Genomic DNA, 23281 nt, shown 5'->3' with positions numbered 1-23281 from the left:
CCCAGAGTCCGATCTGGTTTGAGTCCCATTGAATATTCCTAGCGTACTGTTGGTTTGGATTCAGTTCTCTTACCATTACTTCATGATTTGATACTCGTTGACATTGTTATGCAGTTGTGGTCAGCAATAAAATCTGTCGACTGATCATGCACAAATAACGTAACAAATTTTCAATTTTGTTTGCAGATAAAGTGCACTAGATTTATGAGGCGCACATTCAAATTTCTGGCCAATTTGGGTGTGCCTTGTAGTCCAGAAAATACAATATATGGTTTGTAATCAGCTGATGGAAGGACAGTTAAAAGTTTTTTCTACCTTCTCCTGCAGACAATCAGTTCAGGGTCTCCATCCTGGAACGCCTAGAGCAGATGGAGCGCAGAATGGCGACCATGGCAGCCCGGGACCTAGCCCAACGACAGCAGCAGCAGCAGCAGCAACAACAACAGCGGCAGCATCAAGGCCACCAAATGGGTATTGCGCCCCCACACTCACCCGAGGACCACGAGCAGGTAAGAATGCCCGAGCAGATGCAAAGAGAAGTTGTATAAAAGTCTTCCCAAAATCTGAAACATTTAAAATGTGGGAAAAAAGTGCATGGCTTTTGCATGAAATCTTTACATATTTAATCGTTATATTCCAATTACAGCCTGTCTTGTCTTTGAGCTATGACGTCATGTGAGGAACAACGTCAGCCTAGCAAGCCAGTCCACGAGTTGATTAATCGAAGAGGTTACAATTGTTTTAAGCCAGGTTGTGGTAGCTTTTGTGGAGTATGCCTGGGCATTGTGTCGCAGGCGGATGCAGTATCAGTACAACAAAGGGCGAGCAGCCAAAAGGGGGCTAACTGGCAAAATAACACATAACTCAATGAATAACCGGGAGCAATCAGCAAAAGTCGGCCGCGGTGGAAAACCGCAGGCACTGGCAAACCATAAACACGCAATGATCGTCCAGGCAAACCGGGAAACGACAACAAAAAGCGGCTACGGCACCAAACGCGAACCCGGCCAGGAAAAAACAATCGGCAGCCCATACGGTAACGGGAAACTAGCCAGACTATATCATACCGACTGCGACTTTCGCGGAGAAAAACAGACAAAAAAGCTACACTCACCAACCAAAAAGGAGGACAAGGCAAAAAACCTGTAACAGCGGCAGGTTAACTTACCTCACGAAGCCAATTCCTCCAAGCAGAAATAGGCGGTACGCCTTTCATTACAATCACCGTCTGTTTCGGAGCTAGCCACACATGTTGTGATAATGGGATCCGCCATTTTGAAAGTGTTGCGTTCCTTCAATGACGTCGCAGCTCTATAGGAAGCGAGCCAGATCTGTCAACTTTTAGATTTCTCGAGTGCCCCGGGCGCGTTGAATATTTCGCCACGGATTTGCATAACGGTGGATAGGAACACTCCACGTTCTGTGCCGTATTGAAAAAAACAAAAAGTAGTCTTTTAGAGTACCCTTAACTGCCGCTCTGTCAGTCCTCCCAGTGGTTCGAGAGGAGGATCGTGCGAGTTTGTGAGAGGATGATGAGAGGAGTGCGGTGGAGCCGAGGCGATGACGAGCCACTTCAGCGCTCGCCGCCTCACCGCGGGATGACTCTGCTCCATCTGGCCGCTGCGCAGGGATACACGCACCTGATTCAAACGCTGATCACCTGGAGGTAAGGTTTACCCGTAGTGGGCCAAATCATTTGATTTTGATGCCATTTTGAAGAGTTCTTCCATAAAACAAAGTTTTTGGGAACTTTGAAAACTTGCTGCACATAATTATGAGATGCTCCTTTTTTGAGCAAATGTAAGATTTTCAAGTGTACCTTTTGGGTTAGCTGAGAGAATGAATTCTTGTACATTTCGGCCTGTAGGCAGTCTTCTTAATTTTCTACATGTTGAGTTTTTTTAGTTTTTTTTGCCCTCATGTAGTTTTCCGTTCAGGGGATGTTGTAACGGTAGTCTCTGCAGCCCTTAGAGACTATTTGAGATTAAGGGCTGGACAAATAAATGTTACTTGACTTAAAAAATGCTGATTGTTTTACATAATATCAGTGTCTGAAACTCATGACGAAAAGTTACCGGACACCAGGGCAGACAACTCTGAAAAGTTGCCTGCCCAGCCACAAAGTTGCCTGCCCCATTTTTCACAACTTGAAACACAATAAGACAAATAATCGCAAAAATACCCCACTGTTGCAAAGTATTAAAGACTGATAATCAGAATATATAACGGAATAACTCTTTAAAATTAGATTATTATAAATTTACTTAGAACATTCATTGCATGTATATGACATCGCTGTTTTCCATCTGCCATCAGTATGTACCTGTATTTACTCATCTTCATTCGTGCAATGTTCGCGTTGCGTCGTCTGCTGCAAGCCACGTGAACTCTTTTCCACAATGCTTTTAACGTACTTTTATTTTTAGTCGCGTCATAAATTTTGTTAGCTTCTTTTGAATCTTTCTTCTGGGGCTGAGGTTTTGGCTTGATTCCTTACCACTTTTCCATTTTTCTTGTGTTCTCTGTGAGCCTACTTTGGAAAATGATATGCAAATGCACGACCTTATAAGGCTCGGGAAAGCACGAAGTTATTCGATGCAGGCTTCTGATTGGCTGCTGAGTATGCAAATTGCCAAACGAGCTGAAATTCCAAAATTTCCAAACTGAAAAGGTTTCGAAATCGGCATAAAGCAAAAAAAATGTTTTGGTTTTTTTGGGGGTCTTTTTCTTCTTTTTTTCTTGAGTAAGTTGTCAGCCACCCGGTCGGAGACGTTTTGAAAAGTTGCACGCCCGACGTAAAAGATTCATGCCCCGGGCGTCCGGGCAGACTTTTATTTCAGACACTGATAATAACGAACAATTTAGTCGTAATTAAGAAAAAAAGCCAATTAGAAAAACAAACAAATGCATATGAAGCAAAGGGAGAGTGGTTTGCTAAATCATTCCAAGAAATGTAGTCTGATTTGGGAAAGATAACGACAGCTACCATTAAAGCCTGTACACAGAACCACTGTTGTGTTTACTAGGCGTGTACACAGTGACAGTTTGGACCTGGAACAGGAGGTTGACCCTCTCAACGTAGACCACTTCTCTTGTACGCCGCTGGTACGTCACACTCCATTCTCTGCTCACCAATCGCCCCCGGCTGGTTCCTACTCCTTATCAAACTGCTGCGGCAACCCATATTGCAGATCTGGGCGTGCGCTCTCGGTCACCGGAGGGCCGCGGAGCTACTGTACAGCTGGAACGGTGTTGCTCTCGGAATCCCGGACTCGCTCGGACGCTTCCCCCTGGATGTGGCGCGCTCGAGAGGACACACTTGCCTAGCCGCCGCTTTGGAGGAATTGCACACGCATGCCACCGCCTCAACCAGTCCGGACACAGGTAAGCTTGCATGCTGTTGTAGAATTTTAAACTTAAACAAAAAAGGACGCTAGAGGTCCACCAAAAACGTTAAATCAGTCTCAATACGTTTATTTTGACAGGACAACCCTATACATTATATTTTATTTAAATATAATTTTCAGTTCATTCATTTAAAAAAATTTGATAATTAAAAATGATAGAAACAAGCATTGGTTGAAACGCTACATCATTTATTCACACAAAAAGTCAATTAGCAAACCTCAAATAGAGGGATTTTTTGGGATTGGTTGGACAAGTGGTGGATATACTGTTGAAAGTAAAAATATTTAATGAAACAAATGAGCAGAAATTATCTATGGTGTGTTCAAAGCATGTGACCCCAGCACCCAAAAAAAGCAGTTCTGTTTCCTTCTTTGTCGCTACATGTACCTTGAGAGGGTGACGTAGTGGCTCAGGCAGGCTTGATCCTGTTCTCTTTTAGAGCGAGGGAGGCTTGCTTCGGCGTGCTTTAATTGAGAGAGAGAGGGGCTGAGAGAACAAGCTCGTCTTTCTGCCCAGTTTTGGGGCATGGTATTTGTAGCAAAGGGCATCCCCCTAGACCAGGGGTGTCAAACAGGCGGTCCGCAGGCCGGATCAGACCCACTAAGGGATTGATTCCCGCCTGCGAGACAACGCTGAGGGAAGGGCAAGAGAAAAATTAGCTGTAGGTTGATGTATGTCCACAAACGCTGTCCTTGTATTTCTCTCTCTCTCTCTCTGTCTGTCTCTCTGTCTCTCTTTTACTCTCTCTGTCTCTTATTCTCTTTCTTTGTTCGTCTTTGTCTCTCTGTGTCTTTTTACCTTTTGCTCTCTTATTACCTTCTTTTGCTCTTCTTCCTTTTTTCCTTTTCACTATGTTTTCTCTTTCTCTCCTTTCTCTCCTTCCCTTTTCTCTCCTTCCCTTTTTCTATTTCTCTTTGGATTTCTTTCTTTTTTTCTTCCCCCCCTCTCACTAGTTCTCTTTTTATCTCTTTTGTTTCTCTCCCTCTCCCTCTCTCTTACTCCCTTTCACTCTTTCTTTGTCCCAACCTCTCTCTTTTTCTCTCCCTCTTACTCTCTTTTCTTTGTCCCTCTTTTTCTTTCTCTCTAGTCTACTAGTCCGGCCCCCGAGAGAACGTTTGTTCTATCGTGTGGCCCCTGAGTTAAAATGAGTTTGACCCTACACCATCTTGATTGAAATCAGACTCTGGCTCAACACTCTTGCTGTGTCTCTCCCTGCAGGCCTCAGCTCCTCCAGCAGTCTTCCGTCTTCCCCTTCCCAATGTTCGGCCGCACCTATGGAGACTTCCCCCTCATCCCCCTTGTCTCCTTTGTCCTCGTCATCATCCTCTGTTCCTGTAGAGGAGCCGGATGCAGGTAACATTTGATACATCACAAACAAAACAATAATCCAAAGTACTACATTCATTTAGTGATGAGCCAGTGGCATGCATAGGTAGACACTATGTGGTCCCAGACTTTTTTTTTTTTTTAACTTCTCAAAACTATTTAGGAAAGAAGTGCATTGCCGCTTTTCTACCAATGGCGGGGTGCTTCATTTGAGATGTCCTTAAAAAGTTAAATATTTTCTCTATTGACTGTGTGGTAACAATGCCTAACTGAGTTCAAACAGCCCTTATGGTTTATTTTCCACCATGCCTATCTGATTCTAACTTACCTTTAGCAAACTGTTGGGGGTATAACAGATTTTGTAGGAGCAACGGGGGGGTGGGAAAGTTCTGGCGAGTGACGTCATGCTCGTTCCTGCAGGTTTTTTATATGTGTGTGCTAATGTAGCATGAGAATGGTGAAAGTAAGCAGAGACACACTTTAAGTACAGTCAGAACGCCAACCTAAACACCGAGAAAGATTTATTAAAAAAAAAAAAAAAGGTCAAATTGCCTCCTATTAATGTGCGAGTTATGAAAGTAAGAGAGAACTAGGTTGTGATTATTATATTTTTTTACGTTCCAGACAAGGAATATATTGAAATTTTCCGCATTTATAACTGCTTGGGGTAGCGCAGGTTCAAACTTCATATATTTCATTTAATCAGTACTCTATACACAATAACATAAAACAAGTACAAACAATATACAATAATATAAATTGATTATCAAATAAGAAATATTGCAGGGGTGGCGAACAAGTTTGACACAAAGAGCCGAAATTTTTAACTGTGAGAGTCAAAGAGCCACACCACGCACTGACTGGCATTGGACGTAACCTACGCAGATGATTGGCAGTCAGTTATGTGTCCGCAGCAGCATAAAAACAACAAATCTGCCAAATTAATTTCAATATATTATTTATTATTTGTTATTAACTCTGATGGATTCAAGTGTGTTTTAAGAGGGGGAAAAAAACTAAACATGAAACAAGGCAAAGAGCCACAGTATATAGAAAATATAATGAGGCAAGGAGCAGCATTCTTATTGGCCAAGAGCCGCGTGTTTGCCACCCCTGAAATATGGTATTCACACAGTTTTGTTTTTGTGTTCAATTTCCTTGTATTAGGTTTGTTGATTTTTATTTATTTTTAAATTTCCTTATTTTTTTAAATAGATGGTGTGTTTGTAAAAATAGGTGTAGATTTTTGTGAAAGCCACGTATGTAAATTGCAATTTTGGAGGGAGTATTTTGTTTCTTTGTGCTTCATGGGCTGGGATAACAGCATACTATTGTAAGGTTCGCCTTAGTCCGGTTGTTTTATCTTAAATGCTCGCTATATTAGAAATAAGGAGAATGCGTATTGTCTTTATATTATTTACTGGATGTTAAAAAGACTCAAGCCTACCCTGGTACAAAAGCGAGACCAAATGGTCTTAACTGGCTCAAACTGCATATAATGTTTGCAATAGAGCTTTTAGATCAGAAGATGCCAGGCAATAAGGTCACAGCAACCTAGCGAGTCATCTCAAGTCTTGTATCTCATATGTGAGAGGTTTATTTTCCGTCCTTACCGACTTAGAGTATACGACTGTAACAAAATAACGACTATAAATCTACAGATATTAACAAATAATTGCAGTTGAATGAATGGTCTTTATTGTCACTATACAAAAGTACTACAAAATTGCAATGCTTCTCCTATCGGTGTAAGAAAGCAATTAAGCAAGCGGCTGGCTAGCTTCCGCTAGCATCGGGTATCCTTTGGTTGAGGCAGGTCTCTGATGAGAAAATATACCCGTCCCGAATGTAGTGGTTTCTCACAAGTTGTAGCTTCAGGTCATTCGTTTCATGGGTACTGGTTCTGGCGTTGGTGAGGTACAGGCTCGGGAGGGGTAGCTTGTGAGAGTTGATGCGTAGTCTAGCTGCAGTAGGCCGGACCCGCAACCTCGCCATTGCCTTCTCTCGAGCTCAGTCTCTTACGACCCGATAACAATCCATAGAGCACCCGCTGGTGATCAGTATTTCTTTGCGCTCTTCTGACTTTCCTCCAAGTCCAATCTAATTGATGAATTTCTTTTCAATGGAACAAGCCGCTAAAAAACAAGCGTCCTCCAGAACGCACAGTCAAGCCCACCACACACACACAAACCTTCCCCAAACAACCCCCGTGATAGTAGTTGCTGTGTGTTGTCAGCAGAACACAAGGCACGTGATGTTAATATCAATGAAAATAAAGACAATTCAATTCAAAACGCGCTAAGCAGTGAACTAACAATAACCAAGGTTCGAAGTAGCGAGGTGTCTCTGTGTAACCCAGGCACATAGGTCCTGGATAGTTTAAATAATCAACCATTATAACTCTCTAATAACAAACCGGTCCTCTTGTGAAGTCTTGGCTCCATCCTATCTCGCTCTTCCCAGCTTTGAACCTCTCGGAGTGCACGAGCGAAGGAAATGCTTCACCTCGCCTCCCCGCAACGCTGGCAGAGCAGCTTCTGAGCTACAGCGACAACGTGGAGAACGAGGAAGAGGATGAAGAAGAAGAGGTAGTGATATCGCCATCCGCCACGCACAAACGTCCGTCGCCTCGGCAATACGTTTTAAATCGCTGTCCTGTTTCCGGTAGGTCGACATGGCGTCGCTGGCGGAGCAAATCATCGAGGCGACGCCGGAGCGAATCAAAGACGAGGACTTCGCCCGGGGAGCCGAGTCGTTGCTCCGTGAAAGGCGAGACATGCAGGACACCTGGCTGGCGACCTACCTGGACACGGTCGACGCCCACACGCAGTCCCTGCCCAGGTACCTTTCGAACGCACCATTGTGTTCCTCCATTGTCTTCCCTACACAATTGGCGAGTTTATTGGTTGTGCACACGAGCTGGTTTGTTGAAACATGTGCATAAGAAACAATTGCATCAATCAAGGTGTTGGTTGGATTGGATTTGGCTGCTTGGTGCGGTCGGTGGTAGGGGGCTGCAGTACCTTATTTGGACACTAGAGGGTGTTAGAGACCCCATGAAAGCAGATGTTTATTGAATTTATTGGTATTTATTAGGGGTGCCTCTACACAAAACCTAGCTAAAGACACTCGAGGGGGTTTGAAGTATAACTTTAGTTTTTTTACAAAAATTGCTTCAAGCCGTTTCAGAGCCTGTGAGGCGCGTGCACATACACACACACACACACACACACACACACAAATTGCTGATTTATAAAGTAGTTTAGATAGATTTCATGCATAAAGTGGTTTGAAATGGATTAGAATAGACTAGATCAGATTAGATTGACAATGCTACAGACACACTGAACAAAAAATCTTGAACCGCATGAGTTTGTTCACTGAATGCCTTACAACAGGTGACAAATACAAGAGGATGGACTCCTGCTTTCCTGGCAGAGAAAAAAAAAACAAATTTACGAAAAAAGAATTGGTCATTTCATGTATAAATAATTTTCAGGATATTTTTTTCTTTTTATTCAAATAAGATTACGTTTGTTTAAAATAACCTTCTTCTCATCGAGCGGACGGTTGCCTATTTTAAAGGGACAGTGTTAAGTTTATATTTTAGTAGACATTAAAAATACGGAGTGAAGAAATCAATAGATTTTAAACTTGCTAGGAGAACAGGGGCGAGCCCAAACCTCAGATAAGATGTTCTTACCTGTTCTAAAAGCCCTCCCCTGAGTAATGTTCCCTCTAAGCAGCGTGCAAGCACAATTGCGCACTGCACAAGAAAATGTATCCTGTGCACAAAAATCATTGTGAAATTGATTCACAAGCAAGTTCAGACAGATTTACTGTGCACGCTGGCAAAAACAACGCAGGTTTCCTGTGCTGTATTTTAAACTCGGTATTTTTAAGTAAATGTCAGCACAAGATGGAGTAAATAAAAGCGTGCATGGGAGCTTGAGTTATTGCAGATGGAGGTGTGGAGTAGTTTGCTTTAAAAATATATTATTATTGTATTATTTTCTTTAATCACTGAGACCTTAAAATATAAAGGGACAACAAAAAAAAAATGGTCAAGAATGAAAAAAGAAAAGACAAAAAGAAAAGAGAAAGGAAAAAGAGTAACATAAAAGGGGGGTAACGGAAAAAGTAAGAAAAAACTGGTACGTCTAAAATCTAAAATGTTTTCTATTAATACAAGGGCACTTTGTTTGCAAAATGACATTTTCTTGCCAGAACACTAAACTTGGGCACAAACTCTATGCATGTACTTTGTAAGTTTTAAGCACCGAATGTTTTCACATGATTTTGGTCACCATTGCAATCGTGTTCCTTCCTGCGGTCATGCACGAAACATCCATCATCCCTGTCCGACCAGACGATGACAATGTGACATTTTTTTTAAAGGAATAAGCTTTGTTGAGGAGTTAACTGCCTATTACTATTTGTCCATATTTCGCGACTCTCACCACACTGCTTCACCACGCCTACTTGCCATACGTGGTCCCCTACACATACTCATTCGATGGATGAAGGAAGCAACACTGAGAAGATGGCTTTCTCAATGTGCGACAATGATTTGATCAAAGCCCCTCCTGCCATCTAATGGTGATTTATCATACTGAAATCATTCCCAGAGGCTTACTGATAAGCAGCGCCAAACCATTTTTAAAGTTTTTAAAAGAAAACAAGAAAAAAGTATTTTTACGTTTCGGCACTTCAGGACAATGCTTCTGAAGGGGTATTCATACATTATGGCATTGAATGAGTTAAAAAAAAAATGAAATTATATACATTCTGTCTTTGTTAAAAATCAACTGAAATATTGGTTATGTTTTGCGGGGTGACTAAGGTCCAACTTGATAGATAAACTTCCCGCATCCTTGTATGAGCCGTAGTTTTAAGTCCAGAATATACCGTAAATTCCGGACTATAGAGCGCACCTGATTATAAGCCGCACCCACCACATTTCGTACACACACAAGCCGCACCTGTATATTAGCCGCATGCGCCCACATTGAAAAAACGCAATAGAAACACGAAATTAACCCATACCCGGTACAGTCCAAAAACACAGCCGGCTAAATGAACGGAAAATGATACCGGTACTTAAGATTGAATGCAGACCTGCAGAGTCCGGGTGCCCGTTGAAAGTAATCCAAGGAAAAAGTGTATATTTCCAAAGGTACGGGTGGGAAAAATGTATATCTACTATTGTCGGCCGCGTCCACAAACACTTCTCACCTTTACTCCACTTCCCGTCAGCCCGCATTTGCCCCGCCCCTTCTTTCTCATTTGCTCGTACAAAACATATCAGAATAAGTTTCTAAAATAAATACATTACAAAAATATACAGCTGCAAATACATATTATACATGGTTACACATATTTACAAAGAAAGACGGTACACCGAGAGAGTTTTCAAAGCTTTAATAATAATATTATAACTTTCATCCCAAACCGTGCCTGTGAAGGGTAGCAAAACGCTACTAGCAACACGCTCGCAATACAGTAATCAGCTCTGTTAAGAAAACATACCGTATTTTCAATAAGCACGGTTAACCGCCCCTATCTTCCTCCTTATAACTGACGTCATCAAAGTCGTCTTCCTTCAGTATGGGAAAGAGACTTTGGCGTATAGACGTCGTCCTACGCTCCCTTTTTCAAAAACACGCTAGCAACACGCTCGCCAAGTAAAGTTAACGTGCAGTAGTTCTATTTCCTTCTTTATCGGACTGCTCGATTGCGTTTAGCTTGAAAGCTGCGTCATTTGCCTTTCTTTTAGCAATTTGCATGATGAGGATATGTCTACGCTAATTTAATTTGGGCACAAGCTAAGAAGTTGCAGTCTAAATCTTACCTATTGTACTCGAGTGCCGCTGGCGGCCGTTAGAAAAATTACATAAATTGGCCGCATCACTGAATAAGCCGCAGGGTTGAAAGTTTGGGAAAAAAGTAGCGGCTTATAGTCTGGAATTTACGGTACTTGTAAGTTATTTTTCTTATCCCACGTCGTAAAATATAACTTATAAAAAAGTGTGGTTCCTTTTTTGCGCAGGCGGGTGTGCCCTCCCTCGCCCCTCAGCGCGCTGGCCCTGCAGAGGCTGCGTCCGCCCTCTTCCGCAGCTTGGGCCGAGTTCCTCAACGCCTCGGCCAACGGTCGGATGGAACGCGACTTTGCGCTCTTGACCCTGACGGATGGCGAGCAAAGGGAACTCTACGAGGCCGCCAGGATTATCCAAAACGCTTTCCGGAGATATAAGGTCAGATTTTTCTGTTTTACTGATATTCGTTTTTAACTTCTCACCATGTATTTTAAAGTTTTTAACACTTGATTATCCAGGTTCCCCGCGGAGCCTTGAAAAGTCTTAAAAGGTCTTGAGTTCCTTATCCCAAAATAATGCCTTAACTGGCGTTCAAATCTCTTGAATCCAATGTTCGAAAGTCTTAAATATTTAACACAATAATGAGATTAATATTTGTTTGAATTAAAAAGATTTAGTAAAAGTTTTCAATTTCCTATTTTAACAATTAGTAGTGGAACAGAGCAAGCGTGTGGATAAGAGAGTACTCGGTTGGTTTGGACACATGGAGAGGATGGATGAGGAGCGAATGTTGAAGAGGATCTACAGAGCAGAAGTCAATGGAAGGAGACCAAGAGGAAGGCCGCGATTGACGTTGATCGGTGGTGTTATGAGTGCACCGCAGGAAAGAGGTCTGAATATAGTGAAAGTCTTGTTGGTGATAGGAATGAGTGGAGAGGTGTTGTGAAAGGATAGTGGGATGTTTAGACGTGTTCCAAGGGATCGGTAGGGCAACCATATGATGCGGCAGGGGTAAACCAGTGAAAGCTGTCGGGCCCTGCTGTTGAACAAAAGAGTGTGTTGTGTCACCCTGATCCGAGTGACACGGCCGCCTTCTGGTGTCCCGTTTCATCTGGAGGGATGAAAGCATGACCAACTTGGGTGCCGAGGTGCTTGTTTGGGTGTTTGGGCATTTGGGTTGGCCATGGTCCAAATATTTTTGTGTTTTTTGCTACTTTTTCCATTTTTATTTTCTTTGATTTTGTGTGAGTGTTTGTCTTGCTGTCGGTCACCCCTCTTGAGGGATATGACCAGGGTAGATAGAATAGAATTTTACTATTTCACAGATTTAGTTTGGTGGCAGCGTGGCGCGAACACAATAAGGGAACTTTCAAAACGGTGATGTGGTTTCAGTCGGGCCTCATCTTAGAAATTGCGAACCTGTTCTAAAAGCCCTCCAAATGTTCTAGGTTACAAAAGCAGATCCGCCCTAAAGGGTGTGCGAATCAGAACATAGACAAAATTGGCTGATCGTGACAATGATAAAAGCAGTGCATATTAGACAAAACAATAAACTTGCATCCTATAGTATCTCATTTGCATGTGTACAATATTAAAAGAGATTATTGAGTGGGGAGGAAGACGGGTGCTTTTTTTTAAATGTAAATTTAATGTTTTTATACAGGACTTCGATCATGTTTTTTTTTTCCTTTCGAAAAGTTCATGAAAAACTAATTTGATTTGGACCTTGGGCTCACTACTTTGATGTGTGTTTTGCAGGGTCGCAGGCTGAAGGAGCAGCAGGACATGGCTGCAGCCGTCATTCAGAGATGCTACCGGAAGTATAAACAGGTTTGTATGTGACCTGCGATGCGTTTGTTTTTGTGGATAATCCATCTTTCAATAATCATACAATTACTTCTTCCTAATTTGTCTTGCTTTGTAAGCACATGCAGGCCAGCCCTAGTTTGTGACCCGCTTAACTAACACTTAACCACTGTTTCTCTACTTTTCTCTTTGGCTAGCTTACATGGATAGCTCTCAAGGTAATATGGTTCAATAGTAGCTGTAGATTTGTATGTGTGTGTGTGTGTGTGTGTGTCTCTTTAAGTGAGAGCAACCCATCAGAAACTGGGCAATACTTGTAAAACAGAACTGGACTACCATATTTGGCCAGAAGATGCAACCTGGACTCCAATTTTCACTCATAGACTTAAACATCGTAGATGTTTTTAATATGATCAATTAATTTTAGGAACAATTTAGTAAAAATAACACCACCCTTCCCCCCAAGTGAGCGTCAACTACATGGAGCTCATCTTAACCAGATGGAATCTAAATTGTAGCGCTAACGTGGCTATACAGACGCTGCCCCACTTATGATCAATCGTAAGCGGAATTTGTTCGTAAGTTGCTTCAGTGCTATATTTTGTATGTTTAAGGTTTATATAAGTAACCTGTATTGTTTTGTTCTAAAAAAAAAATAAACATTTCAGAAAATAATATGCTCTATAAAGATAAATAAAGTTGAGTTTAACTTACTGTTGGAAGATGCGCTTTAAGATATTCGTTGTCTCCTGTTTCCGTCCTTTTTCTCAACCGCATCAAGCTTTCTTATTCCACTTTAATTTCAAATTAACTGGCTTGCCTCTTCTTTACACTTAACACCAACCATATTGAATGAATGCACGAGGTATTAAAGATATCAAAGTTCTTAACGCGCAGGAGATACAGTATAGAGTGTTGACACATGAACTAGGAAGAGGAAGCCGAGTTCTTCTTCAGGCTGGATGCTGGGTGACCTCTCACAGCGCCACACGCCGGTAGTGGCGGAAAGAAGCACTACAGTACTGTCCTGTACTTAGAAAAGGTGCTTACAAAACAAAATCTAACTTACAGCAATGTCCGGATATTTTTCGACATCCCCCAAAAAATGTATCTACCGGAATCCGTAGGTAGAATGGTTGTAAGTAGGGGGGCATCTCTATTAGTTATTGAATGCTAGCGGACTGAAGCTAACCAGTTCCTTTAGCTGTCGGCCATCTTGATTGCAGAAATGAATAGCGCAGTTTAGGGTCACAAATATTGCGCCGATCGCGTTTTCAAGGGTTTACTCGCACATCACCATTTCCTCGGTTTTGCCTCCGCAGTATGCCCTTTACAAGAAGATGACCCAGGCGGCCATCTTGATCCAGTCAAAGTTCCGCTCATATTACGAGCAGAAGCGCTTCCAGCAGAGTCGCCGAGCAGCTGTCCTCATCCAGCAGTACTACCGCAGCTACAAAGAGTATGAGAGGCTCAAACAGGGTCCGGGTGGCGCAGGAGCTCATAACCCCAAACTCAAGTAAATTTGAACAGTATTCATTTCGAAGCCGGCCTGCTCGGGAGTTGAAATCGAGTGTGCTGTGTCTGCCAGGGGGACTTTCCTGACCAAGAAACAGGACCAGGCTGCACGCAAGATCATGAGGTTCCTGAGACGTTGCAGGCACCGGTAAAACACACTGTACTGTGATGCCTTGTTTTTCACGGTGTCGTTTTTCTAGTAAAATTCAGCAAATGTGAAATGTTTATTTACAGTATTTACACGACCATGAGGTACATATAAGTCTCAAATTTTCTATAAATTGTGCAGTCCGCCCTGTGTGTGATGTAAGGCGGCGGACGTAGTTGAGGACACCATGAAGGCTGCTAATGGGTGGGCATGTAAAAATGGCTAGGTTCACACTGCAGAGCTTAATGCTTCATTCTGATTTTTGGGGGTGAAATCTGATGTTTTTGTGAGATTGTTTACATTTCAAAGTAAATGTGACTTGTATGCGATCTCCTGTGACTTTTAAGTGTCTCCAGTGCAAACGCCACAAGTGTTGGCATCCATGAGTACTTCCCTAAACAATGGGCGAACGCCGCAACGGATCGAGCAATTTTAAATGTATTGTGGTACTGGAGGCTGCACAGAGTTTTCCCCACTAATATTAACTATATCCACAATCTCACTTTCCCTCCATTGAATACTTTCCGTGTTTTTGTCCGTCATGGTGTGTTGATTTTTACGCTAGGCGGAAAAACATGGAAACCGAGCAGCCGCGAAAGAATTGAAGATTAATGAATCGCTAGTTTGCAAGTGGAGGAAGCTGAAAAACAAACCCCAAAACGTTTATATCCGTGTGTTATACTTTGGTTGAGGTTTATTACAGTATCGATTACAGTTTGGCTACCGCTGAATTTTCAAATACACACACTTGTATGGTTGTATGTGTCGTTATAGGGAGGACGCAACAGAGGGCATCAGTGCCCAATAATATGTGTTAAATACAGAAATAGAAGTAGCGACGGCGACTGTACCTTTTAACACACTGCGCCTTATGGTCCTGAAAATATGGTTTTAAAGAAATTTCATGCTATTGACTTTTTGCACTCACGTGACTTAACCACCATGATGGGCGGTAGTAGCGCGTTGTATACGATTAGTAATTTAGCATGAGCTCCTGGAGATTGGAACCACCTGAAGAAGAGGAACCTCTGAAAAATGGCCCTCTAGGACCGGAGTGCCCAGATCTGCACTATTATGGGATTTCGGGACACGATCCTTACCTCAGATGATATTGTCGCCACCTTGTGGACGTTATTTAGAGAACACAAGAGCGCGTAAAAATGCGTTTGCACAAAACTATGGCCCGTAGGCCATATCAGGCCACCAACAGACTGAATGCCGAGAAACATAAGAAAAATGAGATGTTTTTAGACAAAGACCTGCAGTTTTTTATTCGATGTTGCCAAAACAGGGTTCCCATGAGTCCTTGAAAAATCTTAAAAGGCATTGAATTCACTAGTCTAACAAGGCCTTAAATGGTATTAAAAATTCTTAAATCCAATTTTAGAAAGACTTAAAAATGTGAACACTGAGATTTAAACTTGTTTTAATGAAAAATGTTTCATTTTTCATGCATCGTGAAAGAACACGCTCCATGAATGTTGCAGAGTTCTTTGGCATTTGTGGTTGTATGCCAGTTTTAAATGAGGATGCATGATGTAAGTAGTGTATTTCAACCTTTTTTGAGCCAGGGTACGTTTTTTACATTGGAAACATTTTTCGGCACACCGCTACCGCTAACCAAAATTGTTATAAAATGACACTGTAAAGTATGTTTAATTACAATATAATTTGTAATACCCCCAGTGTTTACAGCACACTTGACGATGACATATTTGCAAAAAATGATTCATAAATGTTTTATAAATTTTTAAAAGTAACATTGGATAATTCCTCAGCACACCTGTCAATGTCACACTAGTGTGTCGCGGCACAGTGGTTGAAAATCACTGATGTAATGTAAACATCCTTTTTATTTATTGTTTCCCATGACTAAAACTTAAGGGTGCCGTTTTTCAGAAGGAAAGTTTAACTGAACCAAAATGTGATTTAAAATTGAATAAAATAAACATTTGCTTAAAATGGCCTCTAATTTTATGTTTTTTCTTTTTGACTTAGTCTTAAATTTGATTTCAAAAAGTCTTATTAAATTTAACTTGCCTTAAAAGAGCTGTAGGAACCCTTCCAAGCATGCAATAAAACACTCCTGAAGTAGCCTTATTGCATAGTTTTTAATGCAAATGTTGTGCTTAAAACGGAGAGATATTACTTTGCTATTACTCTCAAACGTTTTTACTTGTAAATGAATAGAAGTTTTTGTATATTGTTGTGTTTGAAAACCAATCAGAGCAAATGGTGCCCTAATAAACAAATACACAACGGAAAATGGATTGGCTTATTTTATCAATTGTATTTCTGAGGTATCAGATTCAAAACTTCCTCTTGGCATATACCCAGAAATAAATACATCAATCAGCTACGTTTTTTTTCCCACTCTGCAATTTTATTTCAAACCAAGGCAGCCTGCGACTTCAAGTTTGCTGAACCCTGCTTGATCCTGTGAAGAAGTCCAACTTGGTTGGCAATAGAAAGCATTTTCCTCTTGTCTGTCCAGAGCATTTTGTTGACATGACCTTTAGAGGAACTCGAAATTCAAAAATTGAAATTGGGTGTGCGTGATGAAAATCCGCATAGTAGCAAAAGAGCGAGGGACTACTGTACACGCGTTATAACGAGCCATTTGTCATGTCGCAGGATCAAAGAGCTGAAGCAGAACAGGGAACTGGAGAGAAGAGGCCTGACCACCTGAAACGACCGCTCTGCATCCTGAAGAATGTAGCGCCCGGACGCCATGTTAATATGCTTGTATCCATACACGTAATATATAATACTTGTGAAACGCTCTTATTTATAACCCTCAGTGAGTCTTAACCAGCTCAACCGCGACCGGAGTCGTTTTGCATGACGCCATCGACGAATGCGGCACGTAGAGAAAATATTGGCTTTAATTCGCACACAGTTTCAACAACAAAGCGAGGCATCGTGGATTCCACGTGCTTTTGCGTGTAATACAAACAATTTCTGACCGATCGTGTAAAACAAAGTAAAAGACTAAACAAATAACAGTGTGGACTGTGTCAAGTTTGGGGAAGCGCTCATCACATGCCTTGTCGGATACTCTGGATGATCTGGAAGATGGCTGCCAAACGCAAAAACATGGTGGTGAAAGACCGAATCGTGTCGGTATGAAATGGAAACTTACCCGAGCCGCAGACCACGAAGACGAAGAGCGCCAGGAGCCAAGGACCCACCGGAGACTTTTCCTCGTTTACCGGCCGCTGCAAGACAAAAATGGCGAAAAAAACTGACATTTTCAACAGGTAGATGAGAGGGTCAGAAATATATGGCAGGCGAGCCAGGTGAGGGTGTCTTCGTGTGTACATCAGAGATAAAAATGCTTCTGTTATCTGCACCGATTCTCCTCAGTAGGGTCACGGGGTGCTGGAGCTCATCCCAGCTGTCTTCGGGCAGTGGGCAGGGGACACCCTCAACTGGATGCCAGCCATTCGCAGGGCACACAGAGACAGACAACTCACTCGCTCATTCACTCCCAGGGACAATTTCGAACGGCCAATTAATCGTACATGTTTTTGGAATGTGGGAGGTAACCGGAGTGCCTGGAGGCAAACAGACGTACAACTCACTCGATCACACCTAGGGCCAATTAACCTGACATGCAAGCATGGGGAGAACATGCAAGCTCCGCACAGGAGGATTCAATCCCATGACCTCAGAACTGTGCTGCGGATGTGCTAACTCATCTGCCGTGCCGCCCAGAGATAAAAATCTCCTTTTATAATGGGTGTTTCCCATAGAATTTTGTGAAACCCCAGGTTTTGTATTTAAGAAGAGATCGTAAATAGACGCTGGGTCGGCAGACAATTTCGTACATTTTAAATTCAAACATATCCAACAGGTGCATTTTTAAAGCAAAATTGAGAAGCTGGATTTAGGAAGTAGCGCGCTCGTCTTGGGATCAAGAGGTCGCAGGTTCGATTCCCAGCTCCGCCGTGTTATATGTCAAATTGTCAGTGGGTGGGCAAGACACTGAATCCCTAATGCCCCCAATAAGCAGGTAGTTGCCTTGCATGGCTCACGTTGTTATTGGTGCGTGTGTGTGTGTGAGTGTGAAGCACGTGGTAAACCGCTTTGGGAGGTCTTCATTGACTTGAAAATTGCTTTATAACAGCAGACCTTTACATTTACATGAATGTGTGCACTGGTAAACTATGAAATCATAAATACATCAGTTATGAAAGGCACGGGGTTCATACACCCTTTTCATGACCAAATTCAAGCACGTTTGAAGAATTTCAAAGTCAATTTTCACATTTTCCAGTACCATTAAAAGGAGAAACCTGGTTTTGAATCAAGTATTTTGCAGAACCACAAATATATCTGCAATTGACTTAACCTCCTGACTACCAGTAGTTCAAATTTGTCCTCTGTAGAGGCAACTCTAAACCTAAATCTTTCCCAGCCCGTGCATCCAATTGCGTTATCATTGTTCTCTTCAGGAGACATTCAGTTCTTTCCAATGAGACCATATTTGTAGGGGAGGGGCTAAGTTACCTGTTTTTCAAAGTAGAAGAAAATGGCTTCCATCAGTGCAAGCACTTTTTATGGGAAAGATCCTCTTGAAATATTGTTGGCAGTTTATTCATAAGAATCTTATCAACACAACAAAAAAACTGTTGTTTGATTTATTCTAAGTATTTAAGCGTTTAAAAAAATGTCCTCTGTAGGGGACATTTGAAGTTATTTCTCCCATTTTACTCCTTTATATCTAAACATTCAAATGTATTGGGCTTTAAATACTAGAGTAAAAACGTTAGCGGAATCCATGATCAGAATTGGTTCTACAAACTGAGAAACTCCAAGGTTGACAGAAACTTAGATGTATCAGATGGAGAAAAAAAACTAGTGATCTCTTGTGAAGAAATAGGCCCTTCTTGAGCAAACTAAGTCAAGAATGTCAGAGTCTGCCAAAAACAGGAAAATTCTGCATTGACGAGCAAATTGCTCCTTTTACTGGTTGATACCCAGTGTGCCAGTATGTGCCGGTGTAACCAAACCCAACTCGACGAAAGGTATCTGTCTTGGCGGTATCAACTGGTCTAGATTTGGATTTTGTGGTCTTCCAAGGCAAGATGACTTCCCCCAATACAGGAGGAACGTTCATCAGCGAACAAACAAGGTATGTTCCTCAAGGCACTGATCTGTTCTTTGACAGGTTCTTTACAAAATCCGCCTCCTTGACACCCTAGATACAAAAGGAATGACAGCGACTAGAATTTAAGGTGAATAGCTTTTCCAAAAAGAGGGTCAGCAGAGACGGTGGTGAGACGAAGCACACCTGAACTTGTTGTCATACAATAGTTTGACAAAAAGCCAGTGGTCATGGCATCATCTGCCTATGGGATTGAACCTCAGGTCACTCATAGAAGATGGTCCAAGAAAGACAAAAGATCAGCCCTAGGGTCAAGGCCACCACCGGCAATTGCAGAGTACAAAACCAAAATGGGTGGTGTGGACTTGGTCGATGGATGTGGAGTTTCTACAGAATGACCTCTTGCACTAGAAAATGCGAGCGTGTTGTCTACCTTCTAGCATTTTATGGCTATTTTTGGTTTAGGTGAAGGATGAGTCATGTTAGTTGCGTTGAAATTCAAATTTATTTACTGTAAAATGCCATTAAAATTTAATTGGAATCCATAACAAATATTCTGTTTCTTTTTACACCAATTTTAAGCTTTTGCAGCAAATTTCATATTTGTGCATGTTGCGTACTTGAGAATTGAAGGGAAAATTATGACTTGAACTTGTTTTGGCTTTGTTGGTCAAAAAACAAAACACAGGTATGTATATGTTCTACTATCTGTGGTTCAAACTGCCTTTGATTAAGTCCATTTGAGAACTGGATTTTTTTCTCTTGATTAAGGTCACGGCTTGTAAATAGGGTGTAATGGTGGGTCCTCAAGTCGGACACGAGAGTTAAGTGACCTGACATTAAAGCCAATGATACAGAAAGTGTAGTGTTTCTCACGAGATAACCTTCACTTCTGTTATTCAATACATTTTATGAAATCATCATACGTCACACAGAGATAAAATGCTCCAAAGAATACGCTTTTGTATGGAGATCAGGTTTGATTTCGTTCTTAAAATATCTGGTGTGGCTCTCAATGAAAAACATACTATATTATGATATCATGGTTCTCTCTCAAAAGCTACAATTCCACCTTGCCTCAATATCTCCGCCATAATCAAATCCCCAAAAAAGTTCATCGGTGGTTAATGACTGCAAGCCTGTTGCACTTACGCCTGTAGTCATTAAGTGCTTCGAAAGGTTGGTGTTCCAGCACAACAAAGGACCCTCATCAGTTTGTCTACGAGGCAAACCGCTCCACTGATTGTACACTGCTCTTCATGAAGCACTGAGCCATTTCGAGAAACACAGGAGCGATGTCAGAACACTCTTCTTGGACTTCAGCTCTGCGTTCAACACCATCGTCCCTGGTGGAGAAACTCTCCCACCTGGGGCTCTCCTCTATCTGCTGATGGATTATGGACTTTGTCTTCAACCGCCTGCAGGCTGTGAAACTCAGCCGTCACGTCTCTACCACCCTGACGCTGAGCACCGGATCCCCCCAAGGATCTGTGCTAAGCCCTCTAATGTTCACCCTGTATACCCCGGGCAATTCATCAACCCATTTTGCAAACACCATTGTGAAGTATGCTGACGACACCACCTTGGTGGGACTCATCTCTGATGGGAATAAGACAGCATACAGGCAAGAGGCAGAGATGCTGACGACATGGTGTTCGAAAAATAAACAAACACTCAACACCTCAAAATACAAATAAGTCATACTCAAATTCAGAAGGGCAAGCACAGACCCAGCTCCACTCATCATCAATGGAGACCGTGTGGAGAGAGTCCACTCCTTCAAACTCCTAGGCGTGCACATCTCCAACGACCTCTCCTGGACTGCCAAAACCAGGGCTGTGGTGGGGAAAGCCCAGCAACTGTCGTGAATATGACATATTCGTCTAATTACAAATATCTTTTACAGTCGCAAATATTTTTCACATTCGAAATTCTGTCTTTTTTTTCTCTCCATCCCCGTTTTTGACCAATTGTGTTCAATATCTATTTATATTTTCTAACAACTAGAATAACTGCAGTGTGCTTTGAGTCCAAAAAGCCAAGATATATTTTTGTTTGCCCTGTCCAAGTTTACGAGTTAATATCCAAGTTGATGTCATCTTAACGGAGTTTAAGTTGAACAATTATTTAAAAATGTTTAACAGTCTCTAAGAGATACTGTATTTTAATTTAGTTACTTAAATACTGTACATCCTTTCAAAGTCTAAGAACTTGTAGCAAAGAAGCCATTTATCTGCTGCTTCTTCATTTTCCTCATGTTGAGGTTTTTTAAGGTTCTCCTTGCCCTCATGTAGGTTTTTGGATCAGGGGATGGTGTAATAATAGTCTGTAGTTTGCAATAATATGAGGTCTGTGCAGCCCTTTGAGACTCCTTGTGATGAAGGGCTATATCAAAAAACATGACCTCTTTTTGAAAGTATACAGTATATGTAATACTAAGCTCATATTACCATGCAGCATATGATGCAGAGGGGGAAAGAAATGGCAATATATTCGTCAATTGTGATTATTAGTGTGACAGTTAATCGTCTCCTGAATTTCCTAATCGTGACAGCCCGACCAGCAACGACTCCACTTTCCGAGGTGTTCTCAGGAGAAACCACCTGAAACGGAAGGTGCAGGTGTCCTTCTACAAAGCCTCAGTAGAGAGATTTCTGACATACGGCATCACCATGTGGTATGCTGGGAGCACAGCAGCAAGTAGGAAAAAACATGCAGAGTAAACAAAGAGCCAAGGAGATCATCGGCTACTCTCTGCCCAGTCTAGAGGACATTGCCAGTTTGCGATACCACACAAGAGCCATTAATATTTTAAAATACACTTCTCTCTCCCGCCACCACCTCTTTGACCTGTTGCCCCCAGGTAGGCGCAACAGGTCCCTTTAAACAAGGACGAATAGGCTCAGAGACAGTTTCTTCCACAGGGTCATCACCACCCTAAACAAGCGCACGAAACTAAAAACATATATGGTAAATGGTCTGCATTTATTTAGTGCTTTTCAAGTCAATGAAGACCTCCCAAAGCGCTTTACAATATGCTTCACACATACCCATTCACACACACACTTACACACCAATAGCGGCCATGCAAGGCGCCGACCTGCTTATTGGGGCATTAGGTAGGTAAGCAAGTAAAACATTAGTTAAGTAAATAAGTAGGCAGGTGGGTGATAAGTGGGTAAGTAGGTAGGTAAGTAGGTGCGTAAGTGTATAACACGGTAGGTAGGATAGTAAGTAGATAGGTGAGTGAGTAGGTAGGTCAGTAAGTAGGTAGGTAACCAAGTGGGTAAGTAAGTCGGTAGGTCAGTAAGCAAGCAGGTAAGTAAGTAGATAAATTAGCAGATAAGTAGGTAGGTGAGTGAGTATATAGGAAGGTTAGTAAGCAGGAGGGTAAGTAGGTTAGCAAGTAGGTAAATAATTTGGTAAATAATTAGATTAAAAGGTAAGTGTGTACATAGGTAAATATGTAGGTAAGTAATTGTGTAACTAGGTAGGTAGATAAGTAAGTAGAGTGGTAGGTAAGTAGGTAAGAAATTGGATAAGTAGGCAAGTAAGTGGGGAAGTATCTTGCGACTTATTTCGTTGCGACTTAATGTCATTGCACTGAACTGTGAAAATATATACCTTGCATTCAGGCGATTTTGTTGCTTCTAAATGTTGATGCTCTACTCTTTTTCATTCATTAACATTACACTAACTATTATTCCTTAGGCCAGTATAAGCACTCCTCTCTGTCTTATCTTATTTTTCGCTTTCAAGTCTCTATTACGTGCTATGCCCGAACTCGTTGATTACTACGTAGTTATTAATGACAAGAAAGACAATTTCATTCAACATTTTAAAGACAGTCCCGGTGGTCGTGTAGTTTAGCTGCGGTTACCGACCGATGTTTTTTGGACGTGACCACGCTGCGTGATGGTCTTGCTGTGCCGCTCGTTCGCCACCTTCATTCGCTGCACCGCAGACATGACTGGAGATAAAAACCGATAAAAGAGAGCGAAGAAACGCTTTGTGGTTCCCGAAAACGAAGCCTGCTATCCGCCTCTGATGTTAGCAATTGTCAGACGCTGGGTACCAGCTCGTCGAGTGACGTGCTGCGTCTTCTTCGCGCGACTATTGCGAGTCCAGGTTTGAGTACGCCACCTGCCGGTG

The 23281-nt window shown here is 42.0% G+C and overlaps 2 protein-coding genes across 5 annotated transcripts in view; one reads left to right on the top strand and one right to left on the bottom strand.

The window, feature by feature from the left end:
* Positions 1-19754, top strand: part of camta2 (calmodulin binding transcription activator 2) — a 36536-nt gene extending 16782 nt beyond the window's left edge. The window contains exons 14-26 of one of the 3 annotated variants that reach the window (XM_088347464.1): positions 328-509; positions 1485-1666; positions 3027-3105; positions 3192-3384; positions 4627-4761; positions 7198-7322; positions 7403-7575; positions 10784-10988; positions 12309-12380; positions 12554-12574; positions 13679-13872; positions 13945-14019; positions 16654-19754. In XM_088347464.1, coding sequence (XP_088203590.1) covers positions 328-509; positions 1485-1666; positions 3027-3105; positions 3192-3384; positions 4627-4761; positions 7198-7322; positions 7403-7575; positions 10784-10988; positions 12309-12380; positions 12554-12574; positions 13679-13872; positions 13945-14019; positions 16654-16708 — 1691 coding nt within the window. In that variant the 3' untranslated portion in view covers positions 16709-19754. The remainder of the gene's footprint in view (positions 1-327; positions 510-1484; positions 1667-3026; positions 3106-3191; positions 3385-4626; positions 4762-7197; positions 7323-7402; positions 7576-10783; positions 10989-12308; positions 12381-12553; positions 12575-13678; positions 13873-13944; positions 14020-16653) is intronic. The other 2 variants (XM_088347465.1, XM_088347467.1) reach the window with 2 other exon arrangements.
* LOC148356683 (stress-associated endoplasmic reticulum protein 1) lies at positions 16887-23281 on the bottom strand. 2 transcript variants are annotated; one of them, XM_088347472.1, is made up of 3 exons: positions 23014-23265; positions 17162-17237; positions 16887-17098 (listed from the first exon to the last, which is right to left on the bottom strand). In XM_088347472.1, exons 1-3 carry the CDS (start codon positions 23095-23097, stop codon positions 17058-17060), a joined length of 201 nt encoding a protein of 66 aa, XP_088203598.1. In that variant the 5' UTR covers positions 23098-23265; the 3' UTR covers positions 16887-17057. The 2 variants fall into 2 exon arrangements, with proteins under 2 accessions (XP_088203598.1, XP_088203596.1); XM_088347470.1 differs by having other exon boundaries at positions 16887-17237; positions 23014-23281.

Source organism: Urocampus carinirostris, chromosome 11 (assembly GCF_059441175.1).
Source record: "Urocampus carinirostris isolate Australia breed hairy pipefish chromosome 11, RoL_Ucar_1.0, whole genome shotgun sequence".
Lineage (NCBI taxonomy): Eukaryota > Metazoa > Chordata > Actinopteri > Syngnathiformes > Syngnathidae > Urocampus > Urocampus carinirostris.
This window is presented reverse-complemented; position numbering and strand designations above follow the sequence as displayed.